The following is an 18,909-nucleotide window of genomic DNA, read 5'->3' as shown; positions in this document are numbered from 1 at the left end:
ATGTGACTGGGGACAAACAGAAAAAAAGGTATCATGAGTGACAGTGCTAAATTGAAAATATAATTGGAGAAAGTAGGACATATGCTTTTCCTGTCAGCTGCTGAAAAGATTTCCCTTCGCTCGGCTCATAAATGTCACATGTTGGTAACTTGGGGATTATAGAGAAGCTCAGCTGTCCCCGTCATATTCACCCCTGTGGTTCTATTGCTCAAACTGAATCAAGTCTAATGTCACTGTGTTATCCCAGCAGGCCTGGTACCTGAAGGCAACATATCACTCACGTGTGCAGTCACTATGAATTGATGTTGATATTGTCATCTCACTCAGACAGAAAGCAAATTTCCCAAAATGTTGAACTATTCCTCTGAGGCACCTCGCACAGATTGCAATGCAACTAACTCTGGGATAGAAACTGTGGTATGTGCTTTTATCTCTTTGTGTCCTGATTATTGCTACGGCCTCTTTTTCTTGTCTTAATCAAAAAACTTTGGAACGACTGTCTCTTTGTAAAGAACTGAGGTGCTAGAGAGGCATGATGACATCACAGCAGTTTTCTCTTTGTATTGGCTCCCTGTCCCTGTTAGGATTGGTTTTAAGATTTTATTTATTGCTTATTGGTTTTCATGGCCTGGCTTCAGGTTACATTTTAGACTTTTTAATCCCTTATGAACCTGTGTGTAGTTTGATCTCCTACTGAATCCCTCTGTTCCTGTTCCTTCTGGATTAGATGGACCCCAGGAACCAAATAAGAACCCAACTGAGAAATGGTTAAACATATTAACTTGTATTAATTTAGAGTATGTGGGGGTTTTAATTGATGAAGATAGGGCCAGCATGAAGGGAAAAAAAAATGCAGGTTTAGAAAATAAAGTCAAAATATTTTGAGGAAAAAAGTCAGATTACAGCTACTCTTACGTTTCTTGCATTTCACACAGCATTTAGAAAAAATTTGAACATCCACAACTCCCGCCTCCCTCCAACGTTCAATGCTAACGTTAGATAGTCGCGTTAACGTTACTAGTAAGTGGAAACACCCAAGGAAGATAACGTTACTGTTTCAGAGGCTACGCTACAGTAGGCTAACACTAGCCATTAGCAACTGGATTGTCATATAACGTTATGTTATATTAGAAGCAAACTAAACATAACATTACCTGTCCTGCGCAGTCAAACGCAACCCCAGAGTTTTGAAACTTACGTGAGCAGTTACGACAGTCGGAGGCCTCCACGTAGGGAAGACAGACAGGACGCTCGACCAATCATTGCATTCGGGTCGGAATTTTCTTAGAACCATATGAGAAAGGTATAATTATGAGTTTCTATTTCTGGTGGAATTCACTTACATTTTAGTGTGCCATCAGCTTATTAATAGCATTTTAACCTAAACAAAGAAAAGTGTAAATTTTCCAGAAAGGTAAGTGTCACTTTAAAAGTAAAAACTCCTATAACTTTTTTTGTTCTTGTATCTGTTGAATGTTTGCAAGTACATCCTTACTCTTAATTCTCAACAGATGATTTCGACGTAATAAAGTTTTTTTCTTATGATATTATGACTTTTTTTCTTAAAACAGTAACTTTATTCTGGTCATTTTACGTTTCTGTAAAATTATGAGTTGTTCTTGACATATTATAACTTCTTTACTTGAAATAATACTTTTTTCTTCAAATATACCTTTTTTTTAAAAAAATATTACAGCTTTTTGACTTTATTCTTCACATATTACAGTTTGCTTTGCAAAATTATGACTTTATTCTGTAGATACGCTGACTTTCTTCTCAAAATAACACAACTTTATTTTCAAAATATTCCCCTTCTTTGTAAAAATTACAACTTTATTCACAAGGTACTATTTTTCTTAAAATAGCAAAACTTTGTTGTTTTCATATTATGTGATGACTTGACTTTCTCCTTGCGATATTCTTATTACCAACATATTACATTTTTTTTCTCATAAATTTTGACTTTATTATTTAAAAATATAACACCTTTTTCTTTAAATATTATGACTTTTTACTCAAACAAGACTCCTCGATTAAAGTATTTAAAATTTATTCCCCAATTTTGTTTCTTAAAGGAGCAGTGTGTGAGATTTATGGAGATTTGGTGGCATCTAGTGGTGAGGATTGCAGATTGCAGCCAGCTGAAACTTCTCCTGATTAGAATTCCTTCAGTGTTTATTGTTCAGGAGGTTTTTACCAGGAGCTGAGTTATCCTCAGAGGTCTCTGCCTCTCTAAAACAAACAGACTAGGTGATTTGACCCAACAAATCTGGCATGTCGACGACTTGCTGGTCACCTGGTGCCTGCCATGTGTGCTCACTTTATTTCCTGATAACTTAAGATCCAGGCATTCGAAGGTTTATTTCAGGAGCTGGATTATCCGCAGAGATGTCTTACTCTCGAAAACAAACAGACCAGAGATTTAAACCAGTCAGAACACTGAATTAAACAATTTTGCATTGTCTGACTCTGCTCATAATGGAGGGGCTGCTAACTATGGTGGCCAAGGTGATAATGCTAATGGAACCTCTCAAGAGCCAGTATTTGGTTTGTCTGTTCTAGGCTACTGTAGAAACATGGCAGTGCAACATGGTGACCTTAAACGAGGACCCTCTCCCTATGTAGATAAAAACAAACAAGGAAACACATCAAAAATCACAACAAATCTTATTTTCAGGTGAATATACACTAAAGAAAACATACTCATATACATATTTTATTTCTCCCAATATGTCCGCCTACATCCTACACACTGGACCTTTAACAGTGGTTCTAATACTTCATCATGATGATGTACTCTTCCTTTATGAACTGAGATTATTGTATTGTTTTCTATGTTCAGTGTAAATGTTTGGATTTTCATGTCTTTATTTTGCCCTTTGGCTTTTGTGCAAATATTCATAGGAAATAAATATCTCTTTCCAATATGGCTTCACTTCCTGTTTCTGAAGATTTGCTCGGTTGTTTGTTCAGTCAGCTTTCAGACATTCATCACATCCCACTAAAACTCGAGGTCCCAGCCAGACTCTTCATCAGGAGGAGGGTCGTCTGTGTCTTCGGGGAAATAATCAAAGTTGCTGTTGTCCAGCGGTCCCTCCACCTGGTGGAAAGAAACAGGATGTTGATGCTCTTATCTGTGTACTGTTACCTTACAGAGACACTGAAGGATACCCACTGTGGGTGTGAATGGAGAGTCTATGGTTCCCTGGCGGAGGCCGTCCCAGTTGAAGCCTTCAAACCACCTGAAGGACAAAGACGTGTTGCCATGACTACAGTCCTTCAATCCTACAGAAAGCACTCATCCCATGACAATAAGCATCTTTACTGCCTCACTTGTGTTTCTGGATGTCCTTCACTCCATTTTTCTGATTTCCCAGCCTCTCTGATGGGTTGTCCCTGAGAGAAACACACATTTACATCATTCATCTATAGGCCTCTGTTTCTCTTTACACAGCTATGGTGCATTAACAACCTGCAGAGTCTCTTGATGAGGTTCGCAGCACTCTTGGTGATCTTCTTGGGAAACTCAATCATGTCGATGCCTCTCAGGATGATGTTATAGGTCCTCATGGGGTCAGAGCCTGAGAATGGAGGACTGGAGACAGAGAGAGGAAACTGGGTTTTATTTATCTAACCCAGAACTCAAACTGAGTTCCTACTAGGCTCAGATCAAAGTATAGCCCACGCTGTACCCTAAGCCGCAGCCTGACGTGCACCTCCCCAGAAATGTAACTATGCGTCCCTCAGTGGAAACAAAGCTTTTATTTACTTTAATTTCACAGATAAGGAACAATAAATTGTGAAGACAATAAAGCCTCCACATATTACCATGTCAGATTTCAAGGCGTCCTCCATACAGAAACATGATAACAAGGTCCTGAGAAACATGCTGACATAAATGGAAATCTACTGGTGTACCTGCCACTGAGCAGCTCAAAGACCAGTATTCCCAGAGACCAGCAGTCAGCGGAGCTGTCGTGGCCTTTATTCAGGATGATCTCTGGGGCGACGTACTCAGGAGTCCCACAAAACGTCCACGTCTTCTTACCAAGACCCACCTTCTTAGCAAAGCCAAAGTCCACCTGGGCAAAAGAAACATTATGAATATTCTCTCTGACCCACTTTATTTGAAATGTCTGAAAAACGTGTCCACACCAGCTTGGCGTATCCTCTGTGGTCCAGGATGATGTTCTCAGGTTTGAGGTCTCTGTAGATGATCCCTCTGGAGTGCAGGAAAGCCAGAGCCTCGATGACACAGCCGGTGTAGAAGCGAGTGATGCCGTCATCGAATGATCCCCTGCAACAGAAACAGAAACAAAAGCTGACTTTGAGGATTTTATGGCCTCTCAGAGTTGAACATGCAAACAATCACGCACCTGTCTCGCAGCAGCGTCCACAGTTCTCCTCCGAGACAAGCCTCCAGCAGCATGTAGAGATATTTGGAATCTCTGAAAGTCCGATACAGCCTGCAGGAAGACAGTGTGAGTGTTTAAAAGTTACATTTACAGGAATAGTTATTATGTAGAGAATAATCAAGTATGGACTTTTTTGATTAAAATCAAATTACGTATTTCAGTGGAAACACACAACTTTTCAGACTCTAAAAATAATGGTCATAGCCAACATGATGTCACCCATTGGTTTGTGAGCTACCATTTGAAGCCTCAAACTTGGCATTTTGGTCATCACCATCTTAGTTTTTTGGAGCCAAAAGTGACCATATTTGGACAAGATGGTAGAGCTATGGAGAAGTGAGGAGTGGATCTAACTGACAACCACAGGACACCACTGTGGTAGTGAGGTGATAGCTGCAGATAGCTACTCGGAAAAATACAATCCTGGATGTTGTGATTAGTCAGTCACAAAAATGAACTCAAACCCTGCCGCCTACCATCACAAATTTTTTCTAACTTTTAGAAAAGCTGCTGTGAAATCAGGCATTTCAGGCTGTGAAATATGAAAACAAAAGTGCTATCCTCTTTTTGTTTTGGTCACTCAGTGGTTGACTTGCTTTCATTTGTGCCCTAAATTGAACCTTTATATCCCCATGAGATGGTACTCGGTGTAGATGGAACTGCACAGTGAAAATGTGGCTTATAGGGGACCAACCCTAAATGCAGATGGTGTCATTATTCTATGGACAAACCATTGTGCAGTCAACATTTACACCACCAAAACGTTAATAAATTTGAATTTTAAATCTTGTTACAATACGATGTTCTGTTGGGAAACCTTGGGTCTTTGCATTCATCTCTTGCATTCAAGCTCTTTGTCATGTTCCTTTGGTCATTCCTGAGCAGGTTTTGGGATGTAACATGGCACATTGTCCTACTGAGGGTGGGGGGCACTATCATCCAGTATCGTCACTGCCTCGAGGAGGCATATTTGGCTGCAACGGTGTTTGGCTGGGTGGGGCTCGTCAAGTTGCATCTACATGAATGCCAAGACCAAAGCTTTCCAAGGTGATCAATGTTTATGGCTGATCGGTGTACTTCATGACGATAAGTTATGGCAAAAAAAAAAAAAGTTTCCACTTAAATAAATTATTAGAACTAAAAAGATTCAAATTCAAATGACAGAAACCAAAGTTTTGCCGGATTATCTTCTATCCATGCAGAGATGTAAATGACAATATGACCATGGTAGCCTAATTATAGCAACTTTGAATGCAGCAGTGATCCACAGAAAGCTTGACTTGACCTTGTGCATCTGTCTTGATAATTTTAGTTGCCACAAAGTGAGCACAGACCAGAGTGGTAACATTACCCCAAAGTAAAAGCCAGCTCTTGCCACCACTTTGATCCTCTTAAGTGTGAAGCACTCTTTTAATTACACCTGAATAAATCCTCAGTGTGACCTGATGATGAAAGGACTGTGAGCCTCCATCATGATGTTCCGCTCTGACAGGATGTGGCCCTGCTGGCTGGTGTCCAAGATGTGACGCTTCTTCAACACTTTGAGGGCAAAGGATCGAGTGGGATCATTCTTTAGCTGCACCTGAACGCACAATCATGAAGCACAAATCGTTACAGACAGACAGACAGACAAGATGTCTTTAAACAGCATCAGCTGCTACAGAGCACATACTCACCAGCTCCACTCGACTGAAGCCTCCCATCCCCAGAGTGCAGATGATGTTTAAATCACTAAGTGACACACTGGAAAAGAAATCTGCCTCTGCCTGCAGTCTGAAGAGAACAGAGGAGGACACATTATCTAACTGAAAGCATTGATGACTGTCCTTCAAAGCCTGAAGATGTCCAGGCTGTACAGGACAGCATTTCCACCCAACCCGAGAGGTCGGCAACCTTTCTGATATGAAGTGCCATTTTTTAATTTTCATGTTAGAGGTATACTATTCAGGACTGTTGGTCACTGTTTGTAAACACACTCGCCAGGCCTCAGATTCACTCTTGTTTGGCGTTTAACCTCACTATACTTACATGATGATATTGAGGGATTATGTCAAGAAAAACCATGGCTATGTCTTCACCTTTTGATTGCCATATCTGCATCTCTATCAAGCTATACTGTCATTCTCCACCTGTCCACCAGGTGCCCTCAGTCTTTCCTCATCCCTGTCACCTGACTCTCACTTCCACCTGCTCACCTGTTTCCACTTTCAGTCCTGCAGTATATAACCGGCCCTTCTCTTGACAGATTCTCATTTTGGTGTTGTGCCTGCACTGAAACCGTTGTCCTGTCCTTGTTCCTACAAATTTGACCCCTGAAACCTGCCTCCTTGTTCCTGGATTCGACACCACTTCGTTTAAACTTGCAGGTAAGCGTATGGATCTTCACCTCCACAGTAAATCCCTAAACCAGTCTGAGCTACGTCATGCTGAAATTTAGTCCTCTGCCTGAACTTCCTGTTTCAGTCATGCTGGAGGTGTTTAAGAACGGTTAACAGGTCTGATCTTTGTAGGATATCCATTGTAGAAGCATTTTGTTTCAAGTAAAAACCCTGCATTCAAAAAGATCCTGAAGTAAGCACAAGGGTATTGGCATTAAAATATGCGTAAAGTACCTAAGGTAAAAGTATTCATTATGCTAAATGAACCCCTTCAGAATCATTAATGCATCTCCTTAAAGTTGCTGAGTAGTTTATGAATTCATTCAGGTGAATAAATTAAGTCTGATCTGTATCCATTGTTATATTTTTTTGTTGATTGTTTTATCAGTCTGAAAATGTCAAGTAACTGATGCTGTGAGTAAATGTTGAGCAGTAAAAAAAAAATCATCATTTGGGGGTTTACCATGTTTTTGTGTTTAAGTGACTAGTAGCGTCTTTGCATATGGCGCCATACATCAGTGTAAGGTCCAGGTGGAGGGCAGGCAACTGGAGGAAAAGACTACCAACACTGAACAAATGCCTTTGATATCGGCTACGGTTGTTCCAATCAAATTGGGAAATAACAAGAGCCACTTTAACGGCCAAAAAAACGTAGGACATAAAGGGGAGAGAAAGAATCACTGAAAAACAGTCTGGAGGAGCAGAGTCAACTGATTTCAAACGCTAACATTAAAGTAATGTGTTAAACATGCCTTCAGATGAATAGAATTACAATAAACTGTGACCATTACTCTGTGTTTTTAGCCACAATCCAGATTTTTAACAGAGTTTCAGCAGACCTCTGAGAACGGTTGAACGAGTAGGTAGAAAACAGTAGCTAACGTTAGCTAACATTAGCTAGTAACGTTAGCCTGACAGCGGTGCAATCGTGTACAGAATTGAAATATAAAAGACTGTTCTTCTCAAACTCACAGCAGAACAATGTTTGGCTATTGTTCCAGTCGTGAACCCATTCATACAAAAACTATAGTCCACCAGACTCTTGTACGCTTTCATCAGCTCGCAATAACATGAGGAGGCCTGGAGGATGAGGTCATTTGTAACGATGATCGTGTCCACACCGGACAAAGCGGTCTAGTTGTGTTTTGTATGTTACGTTTTGTATGTGTCACATGACATCCACTAAAGGTGTTTATGTCACCGACCTTTTTAAACAGGAGTTGTGCAAATTTGCAGGAAAGCCCAATCAGTCTTTTTTCAGCATTGGCAGTATAAAAACAAAATCGGGGAGTGCAGCAAAATGCCGCCTACCTACTTTTGTTTATACAGAATGTGCCTTTTTCGGGGCAATGGGGGGCGTGAGCAAGTAACAAAACGTGTAGCTCAGCGTGTGACGTAAACAGTGGGAGGGAAGCTGCGGCTGGTCAGTCCTTTGGCGATTCTCTCATAAGTCAGCCCGTCCTTCACCGTCCCCGTCATCTGACGGTTAATGGCCTCTTCGTTTGCGAGGGCAAGGAGGGCGCGCAATTCCTTGTCTCCCCAGTTGCTCATCTTTACAGTGTCTGTCAGGTTTGTGTTTCCCTCTTGCTACAAGCTGCTAGTGTTTCCTGTTTATCCACTGCCAGTGGGTCGCACGTGCGGCGTCATCAGCTCCTCCCACAAGTCTGTTTAAACTTAAAGGGTTCCACCAATATGTCTACCCAACAAGGCGGAAAATTGGGCACCTTGGATCAACTCACCAATCCGGCTCTGTGTGTCTAAACGCTCACAGCTTGCCGGCAAAACGGCCCAACATTCGCAGAAAATCAGGCAGTGTAAAAGAGGCTTCAGATTGTTGTTATTGTACTGTAAGTGTCTAACAACATTAAGGAAAGAGTAAGATCTTTTTTGTTTAACGAAAAACAGCACTTAAATTAACAGCAATTTTAGCGTGCATAAAGGCAGAATATTTTCACATCTCACTGGGTGAATTAAGGGTTAATTTCAACCAATTGTTGGAACAGTGGTAAGATGAACAAAGACGACTTTTGTGAGTTTTATTTTGTCTTTGTTGACTTTGAATGAAGTGTGTTTTATGACTTATTTAAGTGCAGTTTGACTTAACTTGACTTAAACCCTTTTGCTCCTTGGGGAGCATAGGTCGTTAACGAACTTTCTCCAGCTGGTTCAGTGTTGGGCGATCTTCTCTGCTTCCTTCCAGGATGTTCTTGATTCCTTGAGTTCAGACCGTCTCCAGGTGTTCTTTGGTCTTCCTGGCTTTCTTTTCCCCTGTGGGTTCCAGGATAAGGACTGTCTGGTCGTGTTGGAGGGAGGTTTCCTCAAGGTGTGCCCAATCCAGCCCCATTTCCTGCGTTTGACTTGTGCTTCAAGTGGTTTAAATGGTCTTTCTCTGTAGGGATCCTTTCCGTAATGTTAATAATAATGTAGACAATGGTATACAAATACCCCCAAATTATTTACATTGCAGCCTGTTTCGCTGCTGGCTGCAGGGCTCTCACTCTTTACTGGACCAGTTTAAGAAATTGCTGTTCCTACAGTCACTTAGACACAAGAATGTGAAAATAGAGTCCAGGTTGAAATGTACCAAATTTACCTTCTATCAGTCCTTAAGCAAATGTACTTAGCTACTTTCCACCATTGTGTAAAAGTGACTCAGGCATTTAAACTTGCCGGAACATTTACATAATGAACTGCGTGTTTGAAAAGGGGTTAGGAGCTGAGAAAGGTCAACTTCTGAAACTTTCACAGCACTTAGTGTTCATCCGACCTTCTACAGCAGCTGTTACATAAACCTCTAAATACATAATCACAAATACTTAACTGGATACTCCAAATATACCAACGCACTCACTTTGCCTTGACCTCGTCGCTGTCGTACTGCTTGTTGTTGACGTCATCCAGTCCTCCGATCAGCTGTTTGAACGACCTGAGACACAAAGATATCTTTTGAAGGGCCGGGTGCAATGTGAGTCACAGACTTCACCACCGTATGCAAACTGATGTTCATGGTTCACAAAGAGCCTTACTCACTCTCTATCAATAACCAGACATGTGACGTTTCCCACTGCCGTGACGCTGGCTGTACGAACATCCTCCCTGCAAAGAGGACAGAAAAATAAGACATGAAATAGAGTCATAGTTTGCACAGTATGACTGGTGGAGGAAGGACTCAGATCTTTAAGTAAAAGTAGTAATACCACTGTGTAGAAATACTCTGTTACAAGTAAAGTCCTGCATTCAAACTCCTGCTTACGTTAAAGTACCAAGTATTAGCATCTAAACCTAGATTATTACTTTATAATCATTGATAGGTTAGTATACATGACTTTCTAATTGAGTTATGTTAATTTACTACTTTGTAGCTTCATCTATATTTAGTATTTCATATTTAAAGTTCAGCTAAATTCAACCGAAACCAAGGCATACCCAAAGTGCACTGAAAGCTGTTCTTGTTCAGTTCTTAGTACATGCATGGTCTTATTTGAAAGGTAACACTGACTTCTTTTCTCTAACAGAATCACTGACCACACTGAAATAATTTATTCTACTTATTCTTTAATCTCCATCTGGATATTTTCTTGAAAAAAGATGCTGCAGATGACAAGAAGTGAGACTAATTACCTGGGAAACACAATGGGACAATAGCATGAAGCCTCACATAGTCAAAATTCAAAAGTAGATAACAATATAATAGAAAAGTAAACATTTTACACAGGTTTTTCTGAGGTTTTGTCCAGACGCTCTTACATCAAAATTACAAAATTAACTGAACAAAATTACACCCTGAAAGATTCCTCTCACCCTGCCCATTATGTGTTTGACCCCCTGCCCTTGGCAAAGCGCTACAGGTCAATCAAAGCACGCATAAATAGATTTGTGAACATCTTTCATCCCACACACTGCACTAAACCAACCAACCAAAAGCACCTTAGACAAATTCTTGACAGTGATGTACCTATTCCTCCGCAATACTCATGCCTCCAATTCTCATATATACAAGGAGATGCAAGTAGCTTGCCTTTTCACATGTATGCATTCGTAGATATTGTGTATGTATGTTTGAACTGCTGTGAGTTTATAACTTAACTGCTTTTTATTTTACTATCTATCTATTTATCTTAGTTTTTTATTTTAGTTCTATTTGAGCTCCACTCTGAATTTAACTGACAAAGGGATTCTCATTCTGATTGTGAATAAGTAAATTTATCAAATGAAAAAAGTGGAATAAAAAGGACAGTATTTGACTCTCTTTATTGCACAAATGAACTGTCAGGATTACATTTACTGGAATTTTACATTTTATATGATTACGTGTGACGAATACAATTGATTGTTCATCTCAGAGGTACTTTTTATTGAGCTACATTTGTCTGACAGCTTTAGGTACCTCTCAGATTACAGTTTTTCAAGCCCTTCCTGTCCAGTAAAAAGCACAAATCTCCAGATGTGTTGATGATGAGTTGTTTGTGATAAACTGAAGGATGATTTGTGCTGAGAAAATTCTCCTAAACTTTTTAAAAACCTTCTCGGATCAGCTGGAAATTACATCGTCACAAAGCTAAAAACAGGGCTGTTTTTCTGACTTTTTAGAGAATAGATTAGAATATGATGCATTGCTGTAGATTAAACTACCCAACAGTACATAAAGGAGTTAAATGAGCATAACGTTAAACATTTACAGCAGGAAAATGTAACATACACATTAATAATAATACCAACTATTGATACTTTGACTTGAAGTACTTTGGGCACATTTTGCTGATAATATTTTTATTTAATTAGCCTAAGGTTTTACTGCAGTTCTTTCACAGTGTAGTATTAGTACTTTTACGTCATTAAAGAGTTTGAGTACTTCTTTCTCCTAAATGAAAATGCCTCAGTGTTTTGTGGAGGATTTTAATGTGTGATGACACCATTTATAATTCTGTGTGTGTGTCTCACCCTTTCAGCGCCTGCTCTCCAAACCAGTCCCCTTTAGAGAGCGTCTTCACAGTCACCTGCTCGTCACTGGGTGAGTTCTGCTGAGACACTTTCACCTGTCGACACCCCAGATCACAAGTTATTATTTTTAGGTTGTCACATTGTTTTGTCATTGCGCAGTGATGCAGTTATTAGATTGATCTGAAAGCTCTCCCCATTTTTGTCTTAAAATCTGCCCTGACATTTGAGTCAGCTGCTGAGCAGCCACACAACCAATATCACATTATCCTTTTTTCACAAAGTCCATTTGTCTTCTGGATTTGATTTTCCAGATGCATGTGATGTCTCAGCAGAGGGTACAGAGCTTTTTGGCAGCTGGTTAGTGTCAGTCTTACATACACCACCCTGACTGAGAATAGAGGGTTTATCTTATTATATAATGTATTATTTAAGTAAATAGATTTTTGTCATGCACTGAAATTAGTTTGTACTCCAAACTGAAAAATCCCATGCAGCCCAGTAACTGTTTTCTCCACAGACCTCTACTTTAAAAGTCTCTAAAACTTGCCTCAAAGGATGAATGTTAAAAGTATTATGACATTTTATTTTTGTAAAACTTTACCCGAGAAAGTTTTTTATTTCCACGATGTCACTGCAATGACCAGCAAACTGGGGGAGCAGAAACTTTTTTGGCTCAGTGAGCAGTTGTCATTCATTTAAATGGGATTTCAGTTCCTATAATATGGATCCTTTACTCATCTGAACTACATGCTACAGACTGCTGTTATCCATCTGACCCACTCTCATCATGTAGCTAAATTCTGTGAGTTGTAGCATAAAATAAATGGTAAAAACCTCATTACCACCTTATGATTGTATGCCTCTGTGAACCAGCAGCGCAGAGGATCTATACAGTCAGCACAGTTTTAAGGTGGACACCCAAGATTAGAGTCACCAATTCAGTAACTGACCAAACGTCTCCCCTTCTGTTCCTGAGTCAGGAATAATGTCCAGAAAAGTGTTTTGCAGAACATTATGATGTCACAGGGAAGGTGGCCTTTGACCTTTTGGGTATAAAATGTCATGGCTTCATCATTTTATCCTGTTAGGCATTTGTGGAAAATGTTATCATAATTAGCCAATTAATTCTTGAATTAAGGCCAAAAACATGTTTTGTGAGGTCACAGTGACCTTGACCTTCGGCCTTTGACCACCAAATTCTAATTAGTTCATTTTTGAGTCCAAGTGGACGTTTGTGCCAAATTTGAAGAAATTCCTTCCAGGACTTCTTGAGATATTGCATTCATGACAATGAGTTGGACACAAGGTCACAATAACCATGACCTTTGAACATCAAATGCTAATCAGCTCATTGCTCAAGTCTAAGGGAACATTTGTGCCAAATTTACAGAAATTCACCTAAGGCCTTCTTGGGTTATCGCTTTGTCAAAAAGAGATAACTGCACCAATAGGGCAACAATTTAAAGTAGATGAAAGAGGAGTCTTAACTGGCTACTGGCGACGTGATGCATCGTTTTGAGCTTTGTCGAATTTTTCGTTGGCCACCCTGTTTCTATTTGTTCCTATTGCCCACTTTGAAATAACGAGGAATGGTGAGTTTATGAAGTTTAAATGAGGAATCATCTTCAACAAACCACAACTCAACACAAAACAATATAATGTGTCAACTGGCTGGAAGGAAAACACCAGGGAGTTAAACGTTTCCAATAAGCTAAATGACCATCACCAGTTACAAGCTAGGCTACTTGCTGTTGGCTATATAGACCCTTTTACTGTTAGTAAACAGTATGATGCCTTTTGGTGGGCGGGGCTTAGCTGGAGGCAAAACAGTTCTCCACAGACATTAGTTTGCGCTAGCTAGCAAGTTCTGTTGACTTGCTTTAGACAGTGGAGGAAGATGATGTGAGTGATGCGTTCAGAAATACTCATTTCTGTTGGAGCGCACTCTGACACAAACTGGACCATTTGTAAATTAGGAGCGCTGTCTGAATGTAGCGTTGGGTTATCCAGAGCAGCGCACTCTCAGAGTGGCAGAGCGCACTCTGGACACTCTGTCTGTGGAGACGGAGCAGCAGAGCGCCGAGCGGAGTGACTGTGTGATTAACTTAACCATTGGTTCATTCATGTAGAAATATAACGCTCCGTTTCTTCCAACAGGGCTCTCATTTTAGTGTAGAGCGTCAGTCTGAATTTACCAACGCACCATGTCAGGTCACTCACTCTCAGGGACCGCCAGTGTTACTTGAATAAGTAAACACTGACCAACGGGACCAGACTGGCCGACCCGTATGCTCTCACTCAGTGGATGGATGATGTCACAGGAAGCCAATCTTACAAAGGAGGAGCACACTTGTTTGTTTTGCTATGGAAGCTAACGTTAGCTAACGTGCTAAAAAGTTAGCATTCCAGAGAAATCCAATATTCCTCTTAATCCCTCCCCAGTTTCTGATGAGGTGGACATGATAACCCTTAATACACATAACCTTATTCATCCCTACAACAGGAAATACTTTCTCCCTAACCTGATATGAAGTGTGCGCTGCACATGTGAGCATTTTTTATCGTCCACTCCTTTCGTCTTGTCGCATATAACCATAACCATAAAATCTAACTTTTGAGCCATGACTTCTTCTATTCTGGCTCCCACTAACACAACAAGACGACATTTTAAGACTCCTTTGTAGCCTACAGCCCTGTGGGGGAGTAGTCTCGCCACCAGACAATCAGAGATCTCCGCCTTCTGATAGTCTGGGGACACTCCTTTCTAAAGTGTGTTTAACACACCGGCGAAAACGGCCGGCAACAAAGCAACGCCTCTTGCATTTTTGAAAAGGACACGCCTTCTCGGAAATGTGCGCTCCTCCTTTTCTCGTCCGCAAGGAAACAAACACACAGAGAGCTTGAAAATGGATGCCGAGAAATTAAACTCCGTTTTATCAAACGTGTGCTCATCCGTGAAGAAAATATTTTTTCCAGCAGATGTCTTAGTTCCAACATGATTGAGCTAACTGGAGTAGTTTCATGTCGTATCCGACAACGGGAGGCTTTTAACAGATGACGTCCTGATGTTAGCTTTGCTGCTAGTGTTAGCTGTCCCTGTCAGCTGCAGCCACTGATGCTTTCTAGACATCGTGATTTCCCAAAACTGAATAAATACCACACATAGCAACACAAAACTGCTTTGCTAGCTCAATCATGTTGTAACTAAGATATCCGCTGGAAAAATATTTTTTTCACTGACCGTTTTAATGAGTTATTACCTATTACAGACATCGCTAACGGCTAAGAAATAGTAATGTTTGTTCAATCATTGTGTTTATAGACTTTACAAACATCAGATTAGTCTAAACGGTGATACAGTGATGTGAAAAATGTGATATATAGGCTATATATATATAGCTAAAAGCTCTGCTGGTTTTCTACCCGGAAGTATTTGTAAACAACAAGGCGATTCCCTCTATAGTCCGGCCGCACGGATGAGTCATGGCCTTGTAAAAGATTATGTTTGTTTCTTTTAGTTGGCGAGAATGTGTCGCCGCAAACGCGACAAACATCCACTGAACTTTGACGGTGTTTTCTGCGAGCGCGGCTGAGCCATTTTGTACCGCTACACGTGTTTCTAGTGGGACTATGTTTACAAGCACAAGAGTTCAGCGAGCCACCGAAGGACCGCCCTGCAGATTTACTATTGGTTCTGCAACGTAGGGAGTTTTTTTAAACTCTGAAATTGTATCCGCCCATCTAAACACAAAATCAGGGAGAAAGTCATCAGTCTTTAGTTAAGCAAAGCGTCTAAAGACTGACTTGTGAGTCTAGTGGGGGAGAGGCAGGTTTTGCCTCCAGTTAACAAACTGACGCCATTGTGATGTCGGCCCTAAAAGGGTCTATTGTGTCATTGCCAGTAAATATCATATTACGTGTGTTTCTGTTTTAAAGTCAGAAGATGGCAAGAACTCATCCATTTTTTAAGTGGTTGGGTCTCCAGTCTGATCTTGAGCACACGGCTAATAGGTAGTTGATGTGGTTTGTTTACATAAAGTGACAGGAAGTTCATCTTTAATGGATTCAATGTGGACAGAGAGCTCTGATGTTACTCGATGTGACACAATAGTTTTCTGTTGGGGCACACTGTTGTTATGTTCCACTTGGGAGAAGCTTACCCTGTTTGTAAGTTATTGGACGTCAGTTCCTACAGCCATATATACAAACAGATACTTGGCTGTTGGACAACTGGGCTTTTGGTCTGATGGGATGTATCTCGGAGCATTAGGGTTCCCGAATAACAAGCCACCAGAACAATGGCATGGCACCGGGGTTGAAGCAGCAGCTTATGCTCATGAAAACTTTCCTTGATACTCACGATGACCTTTCACTCATTACAGTCGATGCACCATGTAGGGCGTAGGGCGTGCATAATGGATGGGCACTGCACCTAAATCGCCCCCCTTGGAACCACGTAGGCCAGACTCAAACCGAGACACCACCTGACCTCTGATGTCTGTTATCACCTTTTCTCTTCCTCTTCCCCTCTCTGTTAATTGCTCTCTTTTCACCTCCTAATAAGCCCTCCATTCACTTGTCATCCTTCTTCCTCACCTGTCCTTCACTGATGATGAAGAATGTGTCTCCGGTGGCTCCCTGACGGATAATGTAATCACAGTCGCTGTAATGAGTCTGAGAGAGGGCAGAGAGAAGATGTGAATCATATGTACACCTCAGATTACTGAGCACAGCGTTTCTAACCATTCGTATTTGTCAGATGGAAGAACAGATGGCAGAAACAGATACTGTGTGTCTACGAGCTTATTATAGAAGTGTTTTTTTTCTCGAATCGTCACCTCCTCCAAAACATCAGCCAGTTTGCTGAGAATGTCCTCAGGTAGAGACTGGAAAGAGGGAACGCTGCGGGGAGAGTTTGCAGTGAGAGATGTGAGTCATTCTCATGTGGAGAGAGCTTCAGACAGTGAAGTGGTGAGCATATGTGCGAGCTGTACCTGCGGAGGAAGTCTGTGTACTGGGAATGTTTGATGAGACCGGTTCTCATCATGATGGTCTGGAAACCCTGTCGGTCAATCGCCCAGAGCTTGATGTCAGTCAGAGCTGCAGACATGAGGACAGAGACGGACAGAAAGCTGACAGCAGTGTGGATGATTTTAATTGTGTTTTACATCAGAAAAGATGCTGATCATGTTTTCAAACCAAATGCATCTAATAAGACTTTCAATGTACAGACTGACTTCATTTGTTGTCACCTTGACACGAGGAGTCCACTTGTCTGGCTGGGACAGGCATCTATATGGGACGGACCTTTAATAGCTTTTGCACAAAACTTGCTAAGCAAAGATGGGAAATACTATCAAGTTGTTTATTTAAATCAGTAAGACTATTACTTTGGTCATTGAATTACAAATTGAGTGTGAATTATTCATTTGATCTAGCGCTGAGAGACCCCTATCAAAATACTGGTCGACTAGCTTAGAAAGGATGAATGCTGAAAAAAATTTGGGGCAGCAAAAGGAAGAGAGTGAAACCGCTTTTATTTTGTATCCAGCAAGGTAATTTAATTAATGATATGTTACAATTAAAAGGTCCGCTATTCTTTGTTAGTCATTCCTTGGTTGCAATGATGATGCAGAGACACTGAGATACAAAGACTCAGAATGTCAGCAGACTGGCGCTAACAGTTGCTAAAATGGAGTGCATCAGATAGAATTTGGTTATAGATGTTCCAGCACTGACAGTATGAGGAAAAAAAGTGTTTTTGAACATTAAAACATGTAAATATGTTCTAGCAGAAACCCAAAATACAAGTATGAACAGTCTGTGAGTCAGATCCATCCCTCGCTCCTTCACAGCTCCACCCTCTTGTCCAAATATGGTTACTTCTGGCTCCAAAAAAACCAAGATGGAAATGAAATGCCGAACTAGAGGCTTCAAACAGGAGTCCACAAACCAGTGGGTGATGTCACAGTAGCTATATTCATTATTTTATACAGTCTATGCCTTAGAAGCAGTCATAAAGAAAAAAAGCATGTTCTATTAGAAACCCAAATTCCAAGTATGAACCTGCAAATGTGCAGAATAGGTCCTCTCTAATGTCTCCTATGTCCCTGCGTAGATTATTAAGGCTTCTTTTGATCAAGCGGCAATCTCTGGAGCTAAAACAATGAAGCCAACATGGAGGTGCCAAAAACTGCAGTTCCTATAATGGCCACTTGAGGCTGGCTCCAAGAGCGAGTCAATCCCTACAGACATCCATGTTAAAATGCCAAATTTTACAACAGAAATAGACATGTTTACAGCCTGGTACACACAAATTTTGATAAAACTCACCCATTTATAATTTACTAAGATTTAGAGCTACGAATAATTACGAATAATTCTGTGAGTGACAGCCTGTCTGACAACAGTGTCCTTGGCTTCTCAGTCAGAGCCACCTTCTTGCCCAAATATTGTCACTTCTAGCTTAGAAAACAAACAAAAACATGGCGATGGCCATAATGAGATTGAGACTGTGAAATGGGAGTTAGAGGTTAGATCGGGCCAAAAAATGGGGCCAAGACATTTTTTTAAGAATACCATTGTGGACATTGAAGGCTGATTCTCGTCTTTCTTTCCATGGCAAGCCTTCGTCATGTGCCTTTTAAGCGTCGAGGTCCCCGTCTTTTTGCTGTCATATGCCAGCATCGTGCTGCCCTTGGTACACTCGACGAAGCTGACACACACGTTGTCACTGTGGACAACTCACATGTGCGTGGCCAGTGGTGCCGTCAAGGAGTTTCTTTTTTTTACACATACATGGAAAGTTATGTTGCAGGTAAAGGTAGCACGCACATCCCAAAAACTTAATGCTCGGTGCTGGACCAAAAGGTAAGTATGAAATAAAAGATAAAGTCCGCACACCAGAAGCTGCTCCTTGAAAATTTATTTGGACGTAATGACAGACAATAGACAATGTCTGATGAAGGGCAGGAGCCCAAAAGTTACGTCTAAATAAATTTTCAAGGAGCAGCTTCTGGTGTGCTTTTATTTCAGTTTACCCATCTCACACTCACTAAAAAACTCTTACTGATGTTAGTCGATCAATGTTGATGGTGTCTCTTGGATGTACTCAGGTCTTGAGATACTAGTCAGTCAAACATTCAGACACATCAGAGGAAAAACCACGTTTAAAA

The 18,909-nt window shown here is 40.8% G+C and overlaps 1 protein-coding gene across 2 annotated transcripts in view; it reads right to left on the bottom strand.

Moving 5' to 3' along the window:
* Window positions 1-2,034: 2,034 nt before the first annotated feature.
* LOC125905553 (cGMP-dependent protein kinase 1-like) overlaps window positions 2,035-18,909 on the bottom strand; it is a 29,766-nt gene continuing 12,891 nt past the window's right edge. For both annotated transcript variants that reach the window (XM_049603575.1, XM_049603576.1), the window contains 15 exons: window positions 16,729-16,834; window positions 16,573-16,636; window positions 16,331-16,408; window positions 11,735-11,829; window positions 9,824-9,889; window positions 9,645-9,719; window positions 6,092-6,188; window positions 5,858-5,997; window positions 4,377-4,466; window positions 4,156-4,297; window positions 3,919-4,082; window positions 3,473-3,595; window positions 3,334-3,396; window positions 3,176-3,242; window positions 2,035-3,100 (listed from right to left, as the gene is read on the bottom strand). In XM_049603575.1, the coding sequence (XP_049459532.1) occupies window positions 3,002-3,100; window positions 3,176-3,242; window positions 3,334-3,396; window positions 3,473-3,595; window positions 3,919-4,082; window positions 4,156-4,297; window positions 4,377-4,466; window positions 5,858-5,997; window positions 6,092-6,188; window positions 9,645-9,719; window positions 9,824-9,889; window positions 11,735-11,829; window positions 16,331-16,408; window positions 16,573-16,636; window positions 16,729-16,834 (1,469 nt within the window). In that variant the 3' untranslated portion in view covers window positions 2,035-3,001. The remainder of the gene's footprint in view (window positions 3,101-3,175; window positions 3,243-3,333; window positions 3,397-3,472; window positions 3,596-3,918; window positions 4,083-4,155; window positions 4,298-4,376; window positions 4,467-5,857; window positions 5,998-6,091; window positions 6,189-9,644; window positions 9,720-9,823; window positions 9,890-11,734; window positions 11,830-16,330; window positions 16,409-16,572; window positions 16,637-16,728; window positions 16,835-18,909) is intronic.

The sequence above is a fragment of the Epinephelus fuscoguttatus genome, linkage group LG18, assembly GCF_011397635.1.
Source record: "Epinephelus fuscoguttatus linkage group LG18, E.fuscoguttatus.final_Chr_v1".
NCBI lineage: Eukaryota > Metazoa > Chordata > Actinopteri > Perciformes > Serranidae > Epinephelus > Epinephelus fuscoguttatus.
This window is presented reverse-complemented; position numbering and strand designations above follow the sequence as displayed.